The sequence below is a fragment of the Mustela erminea genome, chromosome 17 (genome assembly GCF_009829155.1).
Source record: "Mustela erminea isolate mMusErm1 chromosome 17, mMusErm1.Pri, whole genome shotgun sequence".
Classification (NCBI taxonomy): Eukaryota; Metazoa; Chordata; class Mammalia; order Carnivora; family Mustelidae; genus Mustela; species Mustela erminea.
In genome coordinates this window covers 5,831,968-5,850,093 of record NC_045630.1, presented here as the reverse complement: position 1 = coordinate 5,850,093, position 18,126 = coordinate 5,831,968, and the positions used below count along the sequence as shown (strand labels likewise).

General features: G+C 39.8%; 1 protein-coding gene across 2 annotated transcripts in view; it reads right to left on the bottom strand.

Moving 5' to 3' along the window:
* FMN2 (formin 2) overlaps window positions 1-18,126 on the bottom strand; it is a 371,000-nt gene that overhangs the window by 244,140 nt on the left and 108,734 nt on the right. Inside the window, exons 6-8 of one of the 2 annotated variants that reach the window (XM_032319379.1) lie at window positions 8,692-9,480; window positions 7,925-8,625; window positions 6,172-6,316 (exon numbers count right to left, since the gene is read on the bottom strand). In XM_032319379.1, coding sequence (XP_032175270.1) covers window positions 6,172-6,316; window positions 7,925-8,625; window positions 8,692-9,480 — 1,635 coding nt within the window. Of the gene's footprint in view, window positions 1-6,171; window positions 6,317-7,924; window positions 9,481-18,126 lie in introns of both variants that reach the window. The other variant, XM_032319378.1, reaches the window with a different exon arrangement.

Here is an 18,126-nt window from a genome sequence, read left to right as displayed (position 1 = left end):
TTATTATCATTATAATACTTGAATACAAAGTCCAAAAGAATTAACTTGTGGCATCATGATTAGGTTTTGTCTAATTTCAATGTATAATTAATCAAACATAATTTTCCTAATATGTTACCTAGCAAGGTCAAGGACCATTAGTTTAATTATATTTCCTTTTTATTATGCCAGTATTTTTTTGTTTTATTTTGTTTTTGCCATTTACCCAGAAGTATAAAAAACAATTTTTTGGCTGAAAGAAAATTTAAAAATAGAGGTTATTATTTTTGCATTCTTTGAATTGATTGGGTATGCTCTACAAATAGTTATGGGAATAGCATCTTCAAAAAATAATAAATCTTTCAACATCTAAAACAAATCCAGATTCCACAAAACCTATGTTTGTCTAATTATAGCTTTGTATTTTGATGTGGTTTTCTATGTAAATACATTTTAAGGCTTGCAATAGGAATGTATTCTATTAAAAACAGATGTTATGCTGAAAGTTACAAAGTACCAAATGCTTATTATGTATCCCCAAAACAAATCTAAATTGTCTCATTATAAGATATTTCACGTTTTCAGACATTATTTTAGGTCTTCAGTCTAGATGACCAATACAACTGTCCAATTCAACCAAAACACACCCTTGCCAGCTGCAACAGGAAAAATTAGCATCAATAAAAAAACAAGATTTCTGCTACTCATAGTATCATCCAGTCTACACTGAAATGTCCAGTGATAACAGTAAAACATCTGCAATAAAGAGAGATTCGTGAGTAAAATACATACCCCTTTTTCCTTTTCATGCAGGTCAATATTAACAGCAGCAGACAGTATCTGAAGTACAGCCTAGATACTCTCCCAATGCCTTCTAATGGCAATTACTCTTCCGTGTAAGAATGGTTAGAAGCATTACATTTAGCACTTCCATATAGGAACATCTGAATAACGAATGCTTCTTTTCCCTTCGTCATTATGGGTTCTTACAATACACACAAAACAACCTTGTTAGAGGTTAGGTCAGCAAACACAATGGAAAGATTGAAGAGGGTACCAAGTGTCTAATTCCTTAACATTTATATCTGTATTAAATGGGAATTCTAACAAAGCCTGTTACTACCTCCCCTTGTAATAAGTAGCAGATTTAACTATCTATTTTTCTAATCGTATTCCCAGAGGCTAAAAGCCCAGCAAATATTTAACTATCATGACTTGTTTTTCTCTCCCATTCTCTGGGCAGAGCATTTTAATCTGATAAAGAGAAGAAACCCAGAAAGAGATTCATTTGCGTTGCATTAAATGGCCATACAAATGTCAGTTGATTTTTTTAAAAAAGAACATAGCTGCTTCTTGCATTCGATCTTGCTAACTTCTACAGATAAATCTGCAGTGTGGGGAGCATGGTCTTTCACAGACTTCCTAAGTATGATTAGACTTTATTTACTTAAGCCATATTTTACAGACATGGCTTCTTTTTGTGTCATGGAATGAATCGCAAGTCTCATCACTTGATTTGGTGAGGTCAAACCCCTGTGCCTGTGGCCCTCCAACCAGTCCTTATAAGCCACACAAGCAAATGACCCTAGTTTTTTACTGTTTACAGAAGATTACGTGCCTCAAGTTCCCATCTCCCAAACTTTTATTTAACTGGGCCAATGTCTCTTCGGTGGCATCATAGTTTAGGTACTTGTCAAAATCTGTTAGGATATGGAAGACTTATTTTAAAACTATCTTCACATACAATTTTGTAAGTGTAACTAGTCATTTAAATATTGAGCATATGTAAAAATCAATACAAATTCAAATTATTTTCTCAAGTATCTATTCTGGTCTCCAGATAAATAAAATCATATATTCACACTTATATAAAATACTTCCCATCTTTATTTATCACTTAATGATCAAGAGCTCAGGCTCTGGAACCAGATGCAATGGCTCTGCAGTGACCGCGATGACTGCGTGTGATAAACAAGGTACAGGACGCCTTGTGATTTCTGGGCTTCCTGCTGTCATAATCTGCACTATTATTACCATTGCTGTTGCTACTACCGCAACTGTCACCATGTTTACCAAAATATATTTGTTTATGACGTCATCTGACAGACCAGTAACTAGAAACTTCTTGGTGAGGCAGCTCTTACAATCAACTCTCACCTTTCTGCTCATAAACTCAGGTTAAACTCAAGTTTTCGTCAAACACAGAAGATCCTGAGGTGACTTAAGATCATTATTGACATTAATATTCCTGGATTAGCCCAGCAACAGAGAAGAGACTGAGTTAAACATTTACTAGTTCTAGAGCATTCCTTAATGATGGACAAGTGTGTATGCACATCAGCATTTAAACAGAGGCCTCATTAAAAAAACTGGTTTTTCTATTTTCCTCCTGATAAACAGGGTTATTGTTAAGTTAGCAGGTTGATGTTTCATTATGATGTGTAAGTGTCACACTCATTTGGTTAAGAATGATGTCAAATCATCTGATAAATACATATACCTTCTCAGCTTATCTCCTTATGTTTTAAAGTAGAAAGAAGTCATCACAGAAATATATATATATATACCATGAAAAAAAGAAGACATGCTTTGTTTTTGGTTCCTTCAGAAAAGAGGGTTTAAAAATACAAGATATTCTTCGTTATGGCTAGAGTAGGTGTTCAGAGAGTAACTCTCTTTCTCCTCATGCCACACGGCAATGTGCCCAGCTAAAGAATGTTCTAGGATCATGCTGAAAATGTCTCTTCTGAGAAGAGTAAAAACAGCACAGGCACCTCATTAAATACCAGTGCATTGACCACAGTCTTCCTTTCAAGAAGAAGACAGATCACAGAAAAGTTATTTGGCTATTTTTAAATATTTAAAGAAAAACAGAACTTCTAGCTTCCATTGTATATAAGAAGAATTGCTTGAAATACCTCCATAAACATATGCCAGAGCATTAAAGGCTATTCGTTTCACTGGACATGAATCATGAGGTACCAAAATGTCTGCACATACCATCAGTATACATTTCCCATAAAAAGGGGAACTATTTGCATGTATCCTGAAAATACACTTTCCTTAAACAAAATTTTAAGTGTCTCAAGGAGATGGAATGAATAGATTTTTCTTCCAAATACAACAAAGTTAAATAAAACTAGGTTTCTTCAGTAATAGATCACTTTGCAGATTTTTTCTCTCTCCAACATACAGAAAAAAGAAAGAAAGGAAAGAAAAAAAAATCTTATCCTTCAAAAACCAGACCTGAAATGCAGAGCTCAGTACCAGGAGTCAGGCCAAGGACAGGCAGAACAAACTTATCAGGAGTCATGATGAAGACTATTCCATTAATCCTGTTTGAAGTTGAAGGTCAACCCTAGCATCACCATCCATAAGGGCTAACTATGACATTGGCCAAGTCTCTTACCCATAACTTATAAAATGTCTTAGTGAGAAAGTAAGGTGATGGTGTCGAGATGATGTTCAGTACAGATGAACTGTTCATGTGCAAAGAGGCCATCAGAGGCCAGCTAGCTGAAGTTCAAGTCTTGATGATTTAAACATAAATCTTATTTCAGTAAAGCTAAAAACTGAATATTACATCAAAGAAGTCATGAAATCCTGGGAACTGGTAACATATCAAGCATCCTTCTTAGGCATTCGCTCAACAGAAAGTGGAGGAAGATGAGGAGGGCATCCTTTGCCTTTCTGATCATTTCATCCCTCGACAGACATCCTATGTCACATCTGCCCATTTGTCAAGGGACAATCCTGGCTGCTTCACTGGCCTTGATATGTCCTCTCTGTCCCTATGCCTTGCCCAGTTTTCCCACTTCTGACACCGTCCACGAGAAGAGGCAGGATCCAGACTAAGTGTGCCAGATGCAAATGTACTCTGAAAAAGATTTTTTTTTCTTAATATTTATCTCTGCCAGAGAAAATGTGGCTTTCCATTTACCTTTATTCCCCTGAGCACTGCCACCTTGGCCATACTGGTTACTACAAGATGAAGGATTTTCTGGTCTTTAATCATTACTAGGCATAGTCACCGATATTTATAAGGTCCTCCTCCCTCAGTCAGAGGGTTTACTTTTAAACAAAATTTTAGTCAGTGCCCACAATATGCCAGGTACTTTCCAATTTACCATACTCCCTAAGTCGCCAGAGGCCAATTTTACTAGAATAAAAAATTCTGAAAAATTCAACTGCATACTGTTTAGGCTTTCATCATTTTCAGAAGAGTAGAAATGCCTGGAGTGGGCTGCACATCCGCTCAACAAGGGGCTCAAGGAGTCTAGCTGTGCCATTCAAATCCATCCTTCCCGGGCTAGATCTGGCAGTGTCCATGTAATGGGAATTGTCTGCTCTAAAATCAGTATTAATGGGAACAACTCTGGGTCACACTGCGAGCTACAACTTCCAGGTCAGAGGCAAAAATTCCATTGGATGCCACTCATCTGGGAGAACAGTCCAGGAGAACACTGGGAACCTGCGGTCTCATGTGTCTCTCTCACTGTCCCCCAAGACTGAGCTGCCCACCATTCTCTTGCCTCCATGCACTTTTCACCCACCTGGCAAAATTAAGAAAGTCAGCCACTCCCCCATTTCAAGGTGAAGGGAGGATACCAAGAGTAGTACTTCTACCTGGAACTCATTACTGTGCAAGGTACTGAGTAATACTTCTACCTGGAACTCATTACTGTGCAAGGGTACTGAGTAATACTTCTACCTGGAACTCATTACTGTGCAGGGTACTGAGTAATACTTCTACCTGGAACTCATTACTGTGCAAGGTACTGAGTAATACTTCTACCTGGAACTCATTACTGTGCAAGGGTACTGAGTAATACTTCTACCTGGAACTCATTACTGTGCAAGGGTACTGAGTAATACTTCTACCTGGAACTCATTACTGTGCAAGGGTACTGAGTAATACTTCTACCTGGAACTCATTACTGTGCAAGGTACTGAGTAATACTTCTGCCTGGAACTCATTACTGTGCAAGGTACTGAGTAATACTTCTACCTGGAACTCATTACTGTGCAAGGGTACTGAGTAATACTTCTACCTGGAACTCATTACTGTGCAAGGGTACTGAGTAATACTTCTACCTGGAACTCATTACTGTGCAAGGGTACTGAGTAATACTTCTACCTGGAACTCATTACTGTGCAAGGTACTGAGTAATACTTCTACCTGGAACTCATTACTGTGCAAGGTACTGAGTAATACTTCTACCTGGAACTCATTACTGTGCAAGGTACTGAGTAATACTTCTACCTGGAACTCATTACTGTGCAAGGGTACTGTACTTTCCTGAGGGACCCCCCTGAGAAATAGACAATATCATTTCACAATCAAGTCCGCTGGGTGGGATCAGTTGGGACATGTTGCTTGGAAATGTTTTTCTCCAAACGCACTAATCTTTTTCTAACTCAGGTGTCCCAAGATAGATCCTTTGACCTAACACAGAACAGAGATGTTGTTACTTGATATAAGACTCTTCCATACATCAAGTACAGTGTGATTATTTAGCTGGATTCTAAGGGTGTACCGTTCCACAAAATACCAAACAAATTACAGATTCCAAAGGACTAAACTTCTTACTTATTTTCATTTGCCCACTTTTACCTTTCTTTCCATCCATACTAGTTCTCAGATGAATTTCAATCAATTGACAGTTTATTCTAGACAACTAATTCTACAAACAAGCAATAGCTAAAATTTTGGAAATATGTATCATGAGGCTACAAATAAAATCATCAGGACATTATCACTTAGTAAAGACAATTTTTTTTTGTTCAATTTGGGATAGTCTTACTTAACCACATGTCCTCAAATTCTAAGCTCTACTATCTGATTAAGGACTGTGGAGGTTACAGAGCCCAGAAAACAATTTCATTCTTTAAAAAAAAAAAAAAATATATATATATATATATATATATATATATATATATATATATATATATATTTGTCAGAGAGAGAGGGGGAACAAGCAGGGGAAGTGGAAGAGGGACAGAAAGAAGCAGGCTCCCCATGGAGCAGGAGCCCAATGCAGGACTTGATCCCAGGACTCTGGGATCATGACCTGAGCCGAAGGCAGATGCTTAACCCACTGAGCCACCCAGGTGTCCCATTCTTTCCTCTAGTGAAAGTTCATACTTATGCCTAAAATACTGTCCAATTTCAGCGAACACACAAGTACTCACTTGTTTAGCCTTGGTCTTTGTGATGGTGTCAGAAATGGGTTTTTTCCTCTCCTTCACAGCAGTTTTAGAAAATAATTCCTCAAATTCATGACAATCTATGGATGGCTCTTCAATTTTTTCCCAAATAAGTGAAGCACTGGTGTCTCTAAAGTTAAGCAGAAGACCAATGAGACCGCCGTCCAACCGAACGCAAAGACATCACCGTGAGCATACACAACAAGGCAGAACAGAAGGAAAGAAGCGCAAGAGAGTAACAGAGGATGAGAGGAAGTCAGGGAGCAGGGAGGGCAGCAGGAAGGGAAGACAGGCGAAAGGAGACAAAGAGGGCAAGAGGAAGACAACAGGAGGGAAGAATACGTTCTTTTCTTTTTAAGACTGCCACTCATTCTATCAACTTGTTGAGAAAGTTAAAATACCATCCATACAGAATGAAACCTTTGTCTAGAAAAAAATAATTGCCAGGAATCCTTAGTGATCAAGTCACTGTATAAAAACGTAGAAGAAAAAACCCCTCAGTATAAGCTATAACGGCAGGAAATGTTGGCTATAGCACCATTTCAACTTGACTCATCAGTGTGCGTGGGTTTAAAAGAGGAATTATTTTATAATCCACGGCGGCATCCTCCCTCTCTGGACCACTTCCTTTACCCACTTTTATCTGACTTCAGCCTGCAGGTTCATGTCATACCACCTAAAAAGAAGAGACCTATTGCTTTTTTTTTTTTTTTTCCCCCAAGCAAAGGAACAACAAAATAAAACAACTTCATAAAAGTATCTGGATAAAATGAGTTTGGAGTATGGTTTGAAATGATGCATCAGTGTATATCAGTGATATGGCAATTACACAAAAATGAGCTGCAAAGTTAAAAGTAATCAAACTATACAGACTCTTCTCCCCTGATGTGATTCAGGTGAAGAGAAAATTAATGTAACAGAGGAGGAGGCCTGGTAAATATCCCAGTCTAAATGCTTGCCATATCATATAAAAAAACAAAATTCAAGGAATCATGAAAAGTTAGAACAAGGAAGCCCAGGGAAGTTTAAAAAGCACGTTCTGTCCCCTGCTGGCATATTCCTCAGCCATGTGTCCCAGGGGTCAGGGGACATCAGCTACGGATGCTGCCTGGATAAGGACGGCACCAGCCTACCTGGTGGGAAGTATTCTTTTATAAATGCCATTCCCAAGTATGATTTTATGACTTCACAGTGCGTCACTGATTATCTACAGAAATGCCAGGAAATTCTCAGAACTCAATTATTTCACACATGACATGTGGATGTGTGTCTTTTTGTGTAGCACATCTTGGAAGAGAAACACTACTGCAAATAAAATGGAATAGTAAAACGAGACTGTGCCTTCAAAAAATGCAAAAAAAAACCCATCTTGAGGATCTGATTTATATTTACAAGCTATTTTTCAGAGTGATGTTCTGGAACCAGACAATAGAGCATGCAGGCTAAGAAAAATATACCCCTCCATTTTTCCAAGATTAATGAGTCACTATACAGAACCTACATCTTATACACTGATATACATATGTCGTTTGTCTCATACCTCTGATACTTCTGGAGAAAAGTCTAAAATTTTAAATAACGGATACTTCACTAAATATTAATGTAAAAAACAATCTAAAGACAAGTTTCAGAACAGTATTTAAAAAATACATTAAATTGTAATTTCCCCAAGAGTTTTAAAGGCAAATGTTCCCTCATATTGACAAACTGTGAACAGATGAGCACCAGTTCATGTTACCTTTTACTATGAAGTTGAATTCTCGTCCAATACAGAGGCTTCATGGGCCGACAAGGCTCTACTGGCTGCTTCCTACTCCCTCTGTCTTGGTTGAGCCCTAATCCAAACAAGCCAGCTGGCAACGGAGGAGGAAGAAAGCCACACACTTGTGGTGCTGATAAAGTGCTACTTCCAGCTTGAGGGGGGAGGGGAGGGCCTGATCCAGGAAGAAGAGGGGGTGGGGGAATGCCTGTCCCAGAAGTGGCAGGGGGGGCTGGAACAGATGTGATCCCCATACCTGGCAGAGGAGGAGGTGGAGGAATCCCAAGTCCAGGCAAAGGAGGGGGAGGAGGTATTCCCACCTGGGAAAGAGGTGGGGGAGGAGGTATTCCTTCACCTGGTAGGGGAGGGGGAGGAGGTATCCCCACTCCGGGAAGAGGCGGGGGAGGGGGTATCCCCATTCCGGGAAGAGGCGGGGGAGGAGGTATCCCCACTCCGGGAAGAGGAGGGGGAGGGGGTATCCCCATTCCGGGAAGAGGCGGGGGAGGGGGTATCCCCACTCCGGGAAGAGGCGGGGGAGGGGGTATCCCCACTCCAGGAAGAGGCGGGGGAGGGGGTATCCCCATTCCGGGAAGAGGCGGGGGAGGGGGTATCCCCACTCCGGGAAGGGGAGGGGGAGGAGGTATTCCTTCACCTGGCAGGGGAGGGGGAGGAGGTATTCCCTCACCCGGCAAAGGAGGGGGAGGAGGTATCCCCACTACAGGAAGAGGAGGGGGAGGAGGTATTCCCACACCAGGCAAAGGGGGAGGAGGTGGTGGTAGCATTTCTGTACCAGGCGGAGGAGGAGGCGGGGGGACGGCTGTACTGGGAGGAGCAGGCCCTGTTGTGCCAGGGAGAGGGGGAGGTGGGGGGAGCATCATGCCCGTTCCAGGCATGGAGCCGGAAGACTCTATACAAGGCAGAGGTGGTGAGGGTCGGATGCTATGGCTGTTTTCAAAGGAAGAGAAAACAGAGTGCTGCTGGCTGGTTTCAAACTCGGTATGAAGAGAAGGGTGGGAAGGCTGTGACCCGGCCTGTCTTTGACTGTCGGACCACGGAAGGGACGGAGGTGGTGCAGGCAAGGGGGGTTGATGTGTGTCAAGCTGTACTGATATTCGCCTTGGAGACACAATCAGAGAGATCTCGGAGCAGAACTTTGTCTGAGGTCCAGAAGGTGAGGAGGGCAGAGCTGAGTCTCCATGGTCAGGCCCTGGGGGGCAGGGAGGACACTCCGGTTGTGCGTAAACAGAAGGCAGTGTTGGTCTCCCAGCCTCTTCCGTCGGGGACGTCTGGATGGACTTTGCCTGTAAAATCCTTTCATGACGTACGTCCTTTTCTCCTAACCTGAGAGCTTCAAGACAGACACCTTCTAAGGGTGCCACTCCATTCTGAGCCCCGTGATGGCCGCTGGCCACGTCCACATCCAGGGCAGGGTACTGCTTCTCCAGTGCGGCTATCTTGGTCCTCAGATCCTCGATGGTCTGTTCCAGCTGCTGAATGACAGTTGCTTGTCCTTCAGACTTCATGTCAAGAACTTCCTGAGGGGCAACAAAGTTAAGTGTAGTTAAGAGAAAATAAGGATCAAAAAATATTAAAATAATGTTAAAACTTGCCAGATATATTCAGTTGTATATATATTTGTCAAATACATTTGTTGCAATACTTCCAGAAAGATTCCTCTGTAGAAAGATGCTATTAGTATTTCTATGTATCCCCTCTTCTCCACCCTTGGACTTCAAAATGCTTTACACGCATTACCATAAAGTCCAAAGAGCCTTGTTTGTCTCATCTTTAAATGGTATCACTGAAGACTAGTAGACCACTGAGAACAGGAGAAAAAAATTCTGACTGACAAACCAATTTATTTCCAAGACAGCCGCCTCTCATACCTGCCCAGTAACACTTGCTCTTAACATACTCCCAAAAGACATTTTAAATCCTTCGTTTTTTAAAAAGTTTTCCCTACTTTTTAAAGGTAGTCACTGAGAGAAATCTCCAATAAGATTATTTGAAATAGCTTCGACATCCGTAGGCAAGTGTATCATTTCACTTACATCACGTTTACTACCATTTTAATCTTTTACCGAAGGCACTTCAGAAAGTGATACCTGTGACTCTGCACAATTTATAAAGACATCTCATAACAACTGTGCCAATGTATGGGTCACCTCTAAATGGTGTCTTCCTTTCCCAAGGCATAGAATCAACCAGAAATCCTTTAAGAAAAATAGAATGCTGGGGCGCCTGGGTGGCTCAGTTGGTTAAGGACTGCCTTTGGCTCGGGTCATGATTCCAAGGTCCTGGGATCGAGCCCCACATCGGGCTCCCTACTCAGCAGGGAGCCTGCTTCTCTCTCTCCCCCTCTCCCTGACGCTCTGCTTACTTGTGCTCTCTCTCTAGCTCTCTGTCAAATAAATAAAATATTTAAAAAAAAAATAGAATGCTTTGGGGTCCAAAAAGGGGGAAGCCCAATGGGTAAATTAAATATGAGTAACAGATGAACAAGATGAAAAGAGAAAAATAAGCCATGGATGGAAAAAAAAAAAAAGTAGGAAAAAAAGAATAGGAGAAGGTAAAAGAGATGACAGGATTAACTCTCGCTGGGGTCGTGCAGACCCGGATTTGCTCACTCAAGGCTGGAATACAAGGCAGGGACAATGTGGGAGAGTTCTCCTACTGAGAGCTCTTTCTCCACAGTGTCCCAGGGCTTTCCATAGATTAACCCAATAGGGGCCTCCAGAAAGAGCCATAGTCCACAGACACACACATCTATTACCTTCCCCACACAGGAGCCTAAAGCTGCCAATCCAGATCTGCTCTTGGAAGAATATAAGAAATGATAAGAAATAATGGAAGAATTATTTAAGAGATAATACCAAAATTATGTTAAGTATAAAACTAAACTTATTTCTGCCTTACCAAAGGTTAGGGGATCCAAGAAAACTCTCCGCAAAATAAAAAATAAAATTTTTATTTCCCCTTTATTAAATCCAAAACAAATACCTATGTAACCCACCTGCAATGGATAAACTGCAGATGAACAAGAGAGAAATGTTCTTTCTGTAAGTGTATTTACAATACTCACTATAAGTGAAGCATTTTTGGTGCTACGTGTGTATTTGTTAAAAATCTTCAGAGCTAGTCCCCCATCCTTCCCATAGGGAGTAAAGAAACGATAAACTTAGTAGTTTTAATACTGACCCCTGTTACTTTTTGCCTGGAAACTCTCTCTCTAACTATAACATTTAACTTGCTTTAGATCAGTTATGATTTTTGAGAAGTACAGACACTTTTAAATTCAGAGGTATGCTCCTTACACAAGGTACTCTATTTTCCCTATTGTCATATAATGCTGCATGGCCCTTACTATGGGAAGAAAAGTGAAAAGGAAACTAATTTGCTTTTCAACTAATAAAGGAATGTAATTCACTTTAAACAGTTGGTCAAAAATTTGAAAGGCACTTGATATTTACTTGTAAAATAGATATTCATATATGTATTTAGATACTTTTTTGTTACTTGTCATCAATGTCTACACAAAAGACTAAAATATTACAAAGCATAGTATATTTTCTAAATAGTCCATGGTTAAAAAAAAAAAAAAACCTATAATGAACAGTATCTTTTTTAACTACTGTACTTCACTCTACTCTCCAATTAAGATGCTAGTAATTATAGAACAAACCAGAAGCCAAAAGACTGCTCCCAAATTAATCCCATTACAACATATAATTATTCAGTACTTCTTCCTTACCCTAGATTAGTAAAATGTATAGATTATTTTCATTTCTCCAGCATAACCCTCAAAGTAAAAAGATTAGGTGATGAAAGGCACACACACACGAGGTAAATTCTGGAACAATTTTCTAAACTCATTTCTTAAATTACTGAGGCCAGCTCTTTTTCATCATAGATCTGAATATAATGAAAGCACTATATGACCTCTCCTTCATAAGGCCATTACTCTCAGGAACAGGAAATGTAATAGGCTTTCCTAACACAGAGAAGAAGACAGAAACTTAGACAATATGCCAAAATGAAGGAATTCATCCCAAATGAAACAACAAGATAAGGTCATGGCTAGAGATCTAACTAAAACAGATAGAAGTAATATGCTTAATGGAGACTTTAAACAACAATCATAAGGATATTCACTGGGCTGGAAGACTTCAGGGAAACATTTACCATAGAGATGAGTTAAAAAACAGTCAGAAATGAAAAATGAAATAACTGATATTCCAAACAGACTGAATGTAACGAACCCAAGGACAGAATAAGCAAAGGAATGAATAAGTGATATAGAAGACAAAATAATGGAAAATAATGAAGCTGAAGAAAAGAAAAAGAAGAATTATGGAACACAAGAACAGATGTAGGGAACTCAGTGACCCCATCAAATGTAATGATATTCGTATTACAGAAATCCCAGAAGATGAAGAGAGAAAAGAGGGGGCAGAAAATTTACTTGACGAAATCATAGCTGAAAATTTCCCTAATCTGGGGAAGGAATACAATGAAAGCCACACAAAAGGACATGAAGGAGAAGGAAAAGAAGTAAGAGGAGGAATTAATCCTAAATCATAACACCCTAGCACAATAGCAATGTCTACATTTCTTTCTACATGGATTTATGCTCCCACATTTACAAGCCAACTAGTCCGACACAGCACTCAAAGCCAATGATCATAGGAGGTCATAGTACCAGCGACTGGAAAGATTCCTGAGATTTTCAGCCTTTCTAATTACTTATATAGCCAACAGGAAAAAGGTTTTAAAAAATCCCATTAAACATGATATACCAGAAAAAGGCTTTTTAAATGGAATCAAGACAATTTGGAAGTTACTGTGGATTGACTTTCCCAACCTCCAGCTCCCTCTCCTTCTACGTGCAGAACAGAAACTACATTTACAGGCCCCCTTGCAGTTACATTCCTCCAATTAGATGCAGGTGCACTGAGATTTAGACAGTGAAATGAGAGAGGAGCCATGCTCCAGTGTCCCTAAATGTTCTGCTAGCAATCAAGACCTGCCAGCGGAAGCTGCTCTGGAACAACATTCCACTGTCCACTCTCCAGTTTCCAATGGTAACCTCAACGCCTTTAGCTTCCCTGGTATACCAGTTGTATATGATCCCTCTGAAAAGTTTCAGCCTAGAAGTAGATCTTTCAAACTTTTTTTTTTAAGATTTTATTTATCTATTTGACAGAAGAGAGAGAGAGACAGCGAGAGAAGGAATACAAGCAGGGGGTGTGGGAGAGAGAGAAGCAGGCTTCTGCCCAAGCAGGGAGCCTGATGTGGGGGCTCGATCCCAGGACCGTGGGATCATGACCTGACCCGAAGGCAGACGCTTAATGACTACGCCACACACGTGCCCTGCTTTCAAACTTTCTAACCTTTTCATGAAAAAGTTAACTTCATGTTGTAAACCCTGTTTAATATATCTAGTATGCTGTCACACAGACAGCATGTCCACACAGCCCCTTGGGAGCCATTTTCAACAGCAAAACTGCCCAAAAAAGCACAAAAATGCAAACAACACGGCACTAAACAAGGCCATGAAAAGCACCCTCGGTTATAAGATGAGAATTTAAATAAGTAGGCAGAGTGTCACCTCGCTTCATCTCCATTGGGAGCGTATGTGTCAGACGACTCAAGTGTTTTGCCCCGCTGTGGGTGTCTGGGAATGACCATGAAAGCAACTGCAGTATTGATTTTGGAGTTACAAATACATGTTAGTGAGCAGGAGAATATGCAGATATGAACTCGGGTGGGGGAGAGGATAGATAAATAAATAAATTATATATATATATGTATATATATATATTTTTTCAAGAATAGAATATGGAGGGAAAAGGTTCCTCCTGTAAGCACCTCGAGATGATCTCTAAAAATGGTTACACTATTCACTTGACCCAGAAGATCCTACAACATCATGCAGATCAAGAAGTTCAAATTTTCTTGTTCACTTTAAGAACATTTGTGAAACCACCCAGCATATACATATGGGAAAAACCACTAAGTATCTGGAAGATGTCACTTTACAGAAGCAATGGGTGCCATTCCATAGTTACGATGGTACAACAAGTAAGTGTGCCCTGGCCAAAGAATAGAGCTGGACACAGGGTCAGTGACCCAAAAAGAAGGCTGAATTTTTGCTGCATGTGATTAAAAATGCAGACAGTAATGCCGAACTTAAGGGTTTAGATGTAGATTACCTGGTCACAGAGCACATCCACGTAAACAAAAGTCCCCAGACACATACGGCCAGATTTGTGGCGCTCACAGAGTAACCCATACACAAGCTCCCACTGTCACACTGAGATGATCTTTACTGAAAAATAAAAAGTTGTTTCTAAAAGAAGAGTAAATTGCATGGGAAGGGAGGGGGAGATATCCCAGAAGAAAATAAGGAAACAAAAACGTACAACCTATGATTAAATGCAACATAAAATAAATGCAAATAAGTGGGGTTTTTTTTAGTGGTAGGAAAAAAAGACCCTCTCTTCCTTAAATAAATAAATAGATAAATAAAGCACTTATATCCTTATTTCTAAAACAATTTTTTTCTCCTAATGGTAAGCATGAACAAATTGTTAGAATTAAGATGATTTAAGTGTTAATTTTCTACAGCACAAACTTGGCTGGCAAATGTATATAATACCACAATATGACATCTTTCATGAAAAGATGGTCATTTTTTTATAGCATTGCAGAAATTCATCCTTTTCCCCAGTGACTTCTGACAATCCTCTGATACGCAAACTTATCTCTTCAAACATAGATGTAGGTCGGCGATCATCTTTACCAAATCAACTAAGTCCATCAGGTACTCACTGATCCATCACTTTTCATGTGAACCACCTTCCCTGACTTCAGGAAATTCTACCCCTTCATCTCACCTTCCACTCTATTTGCATCATGTGGTTAAAACATCCATGAACAATGACATGAACGGAGGTGGCCACACTAAAGCATGGTAGATACTAACAGATGGCCCAGGTTAAGCGGGGGATAGATCTGGGGTTGGACCTAATTTCACAAGCGGTCAATTTATTAGAGTATATTGTTCTATTACATATCTGACTTATTTTTTTCTTTCTTTCTTTTTTTGTAACTTTTTTTTAAATTTTTATTTATTTTTTATTTCCAGCATAACAGTATTCATTATTTTTTCACCACACCCAGTGCTCCATGCAATCCGTGCCCTCTATAATACCCACCACCTGGTACCCCGACCTCCCACCCCCGCCCCTTCAAATCCCTCAGATTGTTTTTCAGAATCCATAGTCTCTCATGGTTCACCTCCCCTTCCAATTTCCCCCAACTGCCTTCTCCTCTATATCACCTTACACCAGTTAGAATGGCCAAAATTAGCAAGACAGGAAACAACATGTGTTGGAGAGGATGTGGAGAAAGGGGAACCCTCTTCCACTGTTGGTGGGAATGCAAGTTGGTGCAGCCACTTTGGAGAACAGTGTGGAGATTCCTCAAGAAATTAAAAATAGAACTTCCCTATGACCCTGCCATTGCACTACTGGGCATTTACCCCAAAGATACAGATGTAGTGAAAAGAAGGGCCATCTGTACCCCAATGTTTATAGCAGCAATGGCCAGGGTCGCCAAACTGTGGAAAGAACCAAGATGCCCTTCAACGGACGAATGGATAAGGAAGATGTGGTCCAATACACTATGGAGTATTTTGCCTCCATCAGAAAGGACGAATACCCAACTTTTGTAGCAACATGGACGGGACTGGAGGAGATTATGCTGAGTGAAATAAGTCAAGCAGAGAGCGTCAATTATCATATGGTTTCACTTATTTGTGTAACTTATTTTTTAAACAAAGTGATCCCCTAGGGCACTCAGATAAGAAAAAGACTGAGAAAATACAAGAAAATACGGGAGTGACACACCCCCTACACTTCCCAGGTTTTCAAATGTAAAATAGAGCAAGAACCAGTACAGGAAAAGGACAGAGGAAATGGGAGAACAAAATGCAGACTTTGCAGTGAATATGGCAGAGAGAGCCGTGAGGTGCCAGAAGGTGGTGAAGTCGACAACTTCACAGAGAGTAAACAGCCAGCAAAGACGAAAGGCTGACATTTGTGGAGGGAACTGATTTGTAGAGATAATTATTATAGTTAAAGGACATGGGGAAAAGGTGGAGTGAGAGACGACCTGCTTCTCACATTAATCCCAATGTAGAGAGACCAAAACACCAATTTGCTGAGGTCCTAATTCCCCTCTGCGACCCTATCTCTACCTTCAAAATCCCAGCCCAAGTCTGTAACCACCCTCCTTTTCCACTGCCGGAAACAGCAGTTAAGGCTTCAACTGATTAACCCATAAAATAAGGTCAGCCATCTATTCCTGCAGAGTAGCCAAATGTACGTAAGATTTTTGGTTTTGAATTCAGCGGAGAGTCTTCAAAGAATCTTATCTGACCTTCCTTATCCGGGGCTTTTGCACAGGGCTGGCTGCTCCCTGGGTACCACCGATTCCATCGCCGGAGACGCTCTCTAGAGCTATTTGGCGAAGGCTGTGTTGCCTATAAGCAGTGAAGGGTTGGTTTCTATTTGGGTTATAGTTTTCCATTTTTTTCAAAGATTATTAAAGAAATTCCCATGGTAAATAACGGTTATTATCAAGAAAAAAATACTGCCTATTTTCTGGCCATTTGAACAAAAGTCCTCTCAGGGCCCACCCACAAACTCAGATTTAATCTCGAGAGCCTGCCAGGCGCTCTGTGATCCATGGAAAGCCGTCAAGTTGAGGGCCTGTTCCTTGGGTCCTGTGCCTGGTACTTAATCTTCTCCTCACGGGTATAACTAGATACAGGCCTATCAGATGCTCAAAGGATTTGACAGTGCTAAAATGTACTTTCTATTATCTCTAGACTTCTGCACTTTTTTTTCAAAAAGATGGCATTTCCAGTAATTGTGCGACCGTTTACCCAACACTAATGGTTCTAACTATTAAAAGTTAAAATAAACAAAATTTTTAAAAGGAGAGTAGGAAAAAAGTAATCTTTATAATTTTGCGCACAATCCAAATAATGGGTACAGACCTATAAACGGAAGAAAGATAACAAATCTATTTTAATTATTCAAAACAGTAATTAATATACCTTATACATTACCAATGTTGAGATTATTTGTATTTTAAAGTATTACTTCAATCCCCTAAATCATTATAAGTAGTAAAGTCTGCCATCCACTTTGGCTGAACAATTATATACAATACATCAGCCAAAATTCTTCTATTCCTGTATAATCTTATATGTGGGTGGTGACAGTTAGTTTTATAAATTGTTTGAACACTTGCATATCACAAAATACAAGTTTCCATGAAAAAATAAAATGTTCACCAAAATTTTTTTCGAATTACAAGATTATCTGATTCCCAGAAAAAGAAACATTAATGTAACATTAAGGCTAAAACTGCCAAAAAGGAAGCCAAGATACACTCAAGTAAAGCTTTTGCTGAAAAGTTAATTTGCTTTGTCTTTGAAACTTTACTATGTTTATAATGTAAGCAAGATACTTTCGGAGCCTGGAATATAAAAAGACTATTGGTCAGTTAACACTGTGATAATTTATTCTGTAAGTGTTAATATGAGATATGAAATTTATTTTCTATCATATTCAGATTTCCAAGTTCTGCTAAATTCTAAGGCCAGGTTACTGCCAAGTTAGGATACCTCTAGACATCTGTAAAATATAAATCCTACTCTTCGCAGAAGCATATAAATTCTCTATTTGTCATGATCTGAATTCTAAACACCATTCTAAGGGTTTTGAACAAACCAGGGGCATTCCAGATTTACCATAAGCCAGGACAAGCTACACATGATTCTACAGGAAAGGAAATCCAGATTTTAAATAGAAAGATTATGGATAAAAATAAAGTACCAAGAATTTCAAGTTTGAAAAGGAATTTCAACAAAGGAGGGAACATCAGAACATACAGTAAGTAGAAAATAACTTACCTAGGTCTTCTTAAAGCAGAACATATTGTGGAAAAGAAGAGCTTCACACACAGAGAGCCCAGACAGCACCTCTGGGCCCCTCACCATGAAAAGATGATCTAGTGAAATTATCATCGTGTCAGACAGGACTCTCTTCCCATCCCTTCATTGCAGGGATGACAAATGTGAGGGAGAGGGATTCGTTAGAACTCATAAC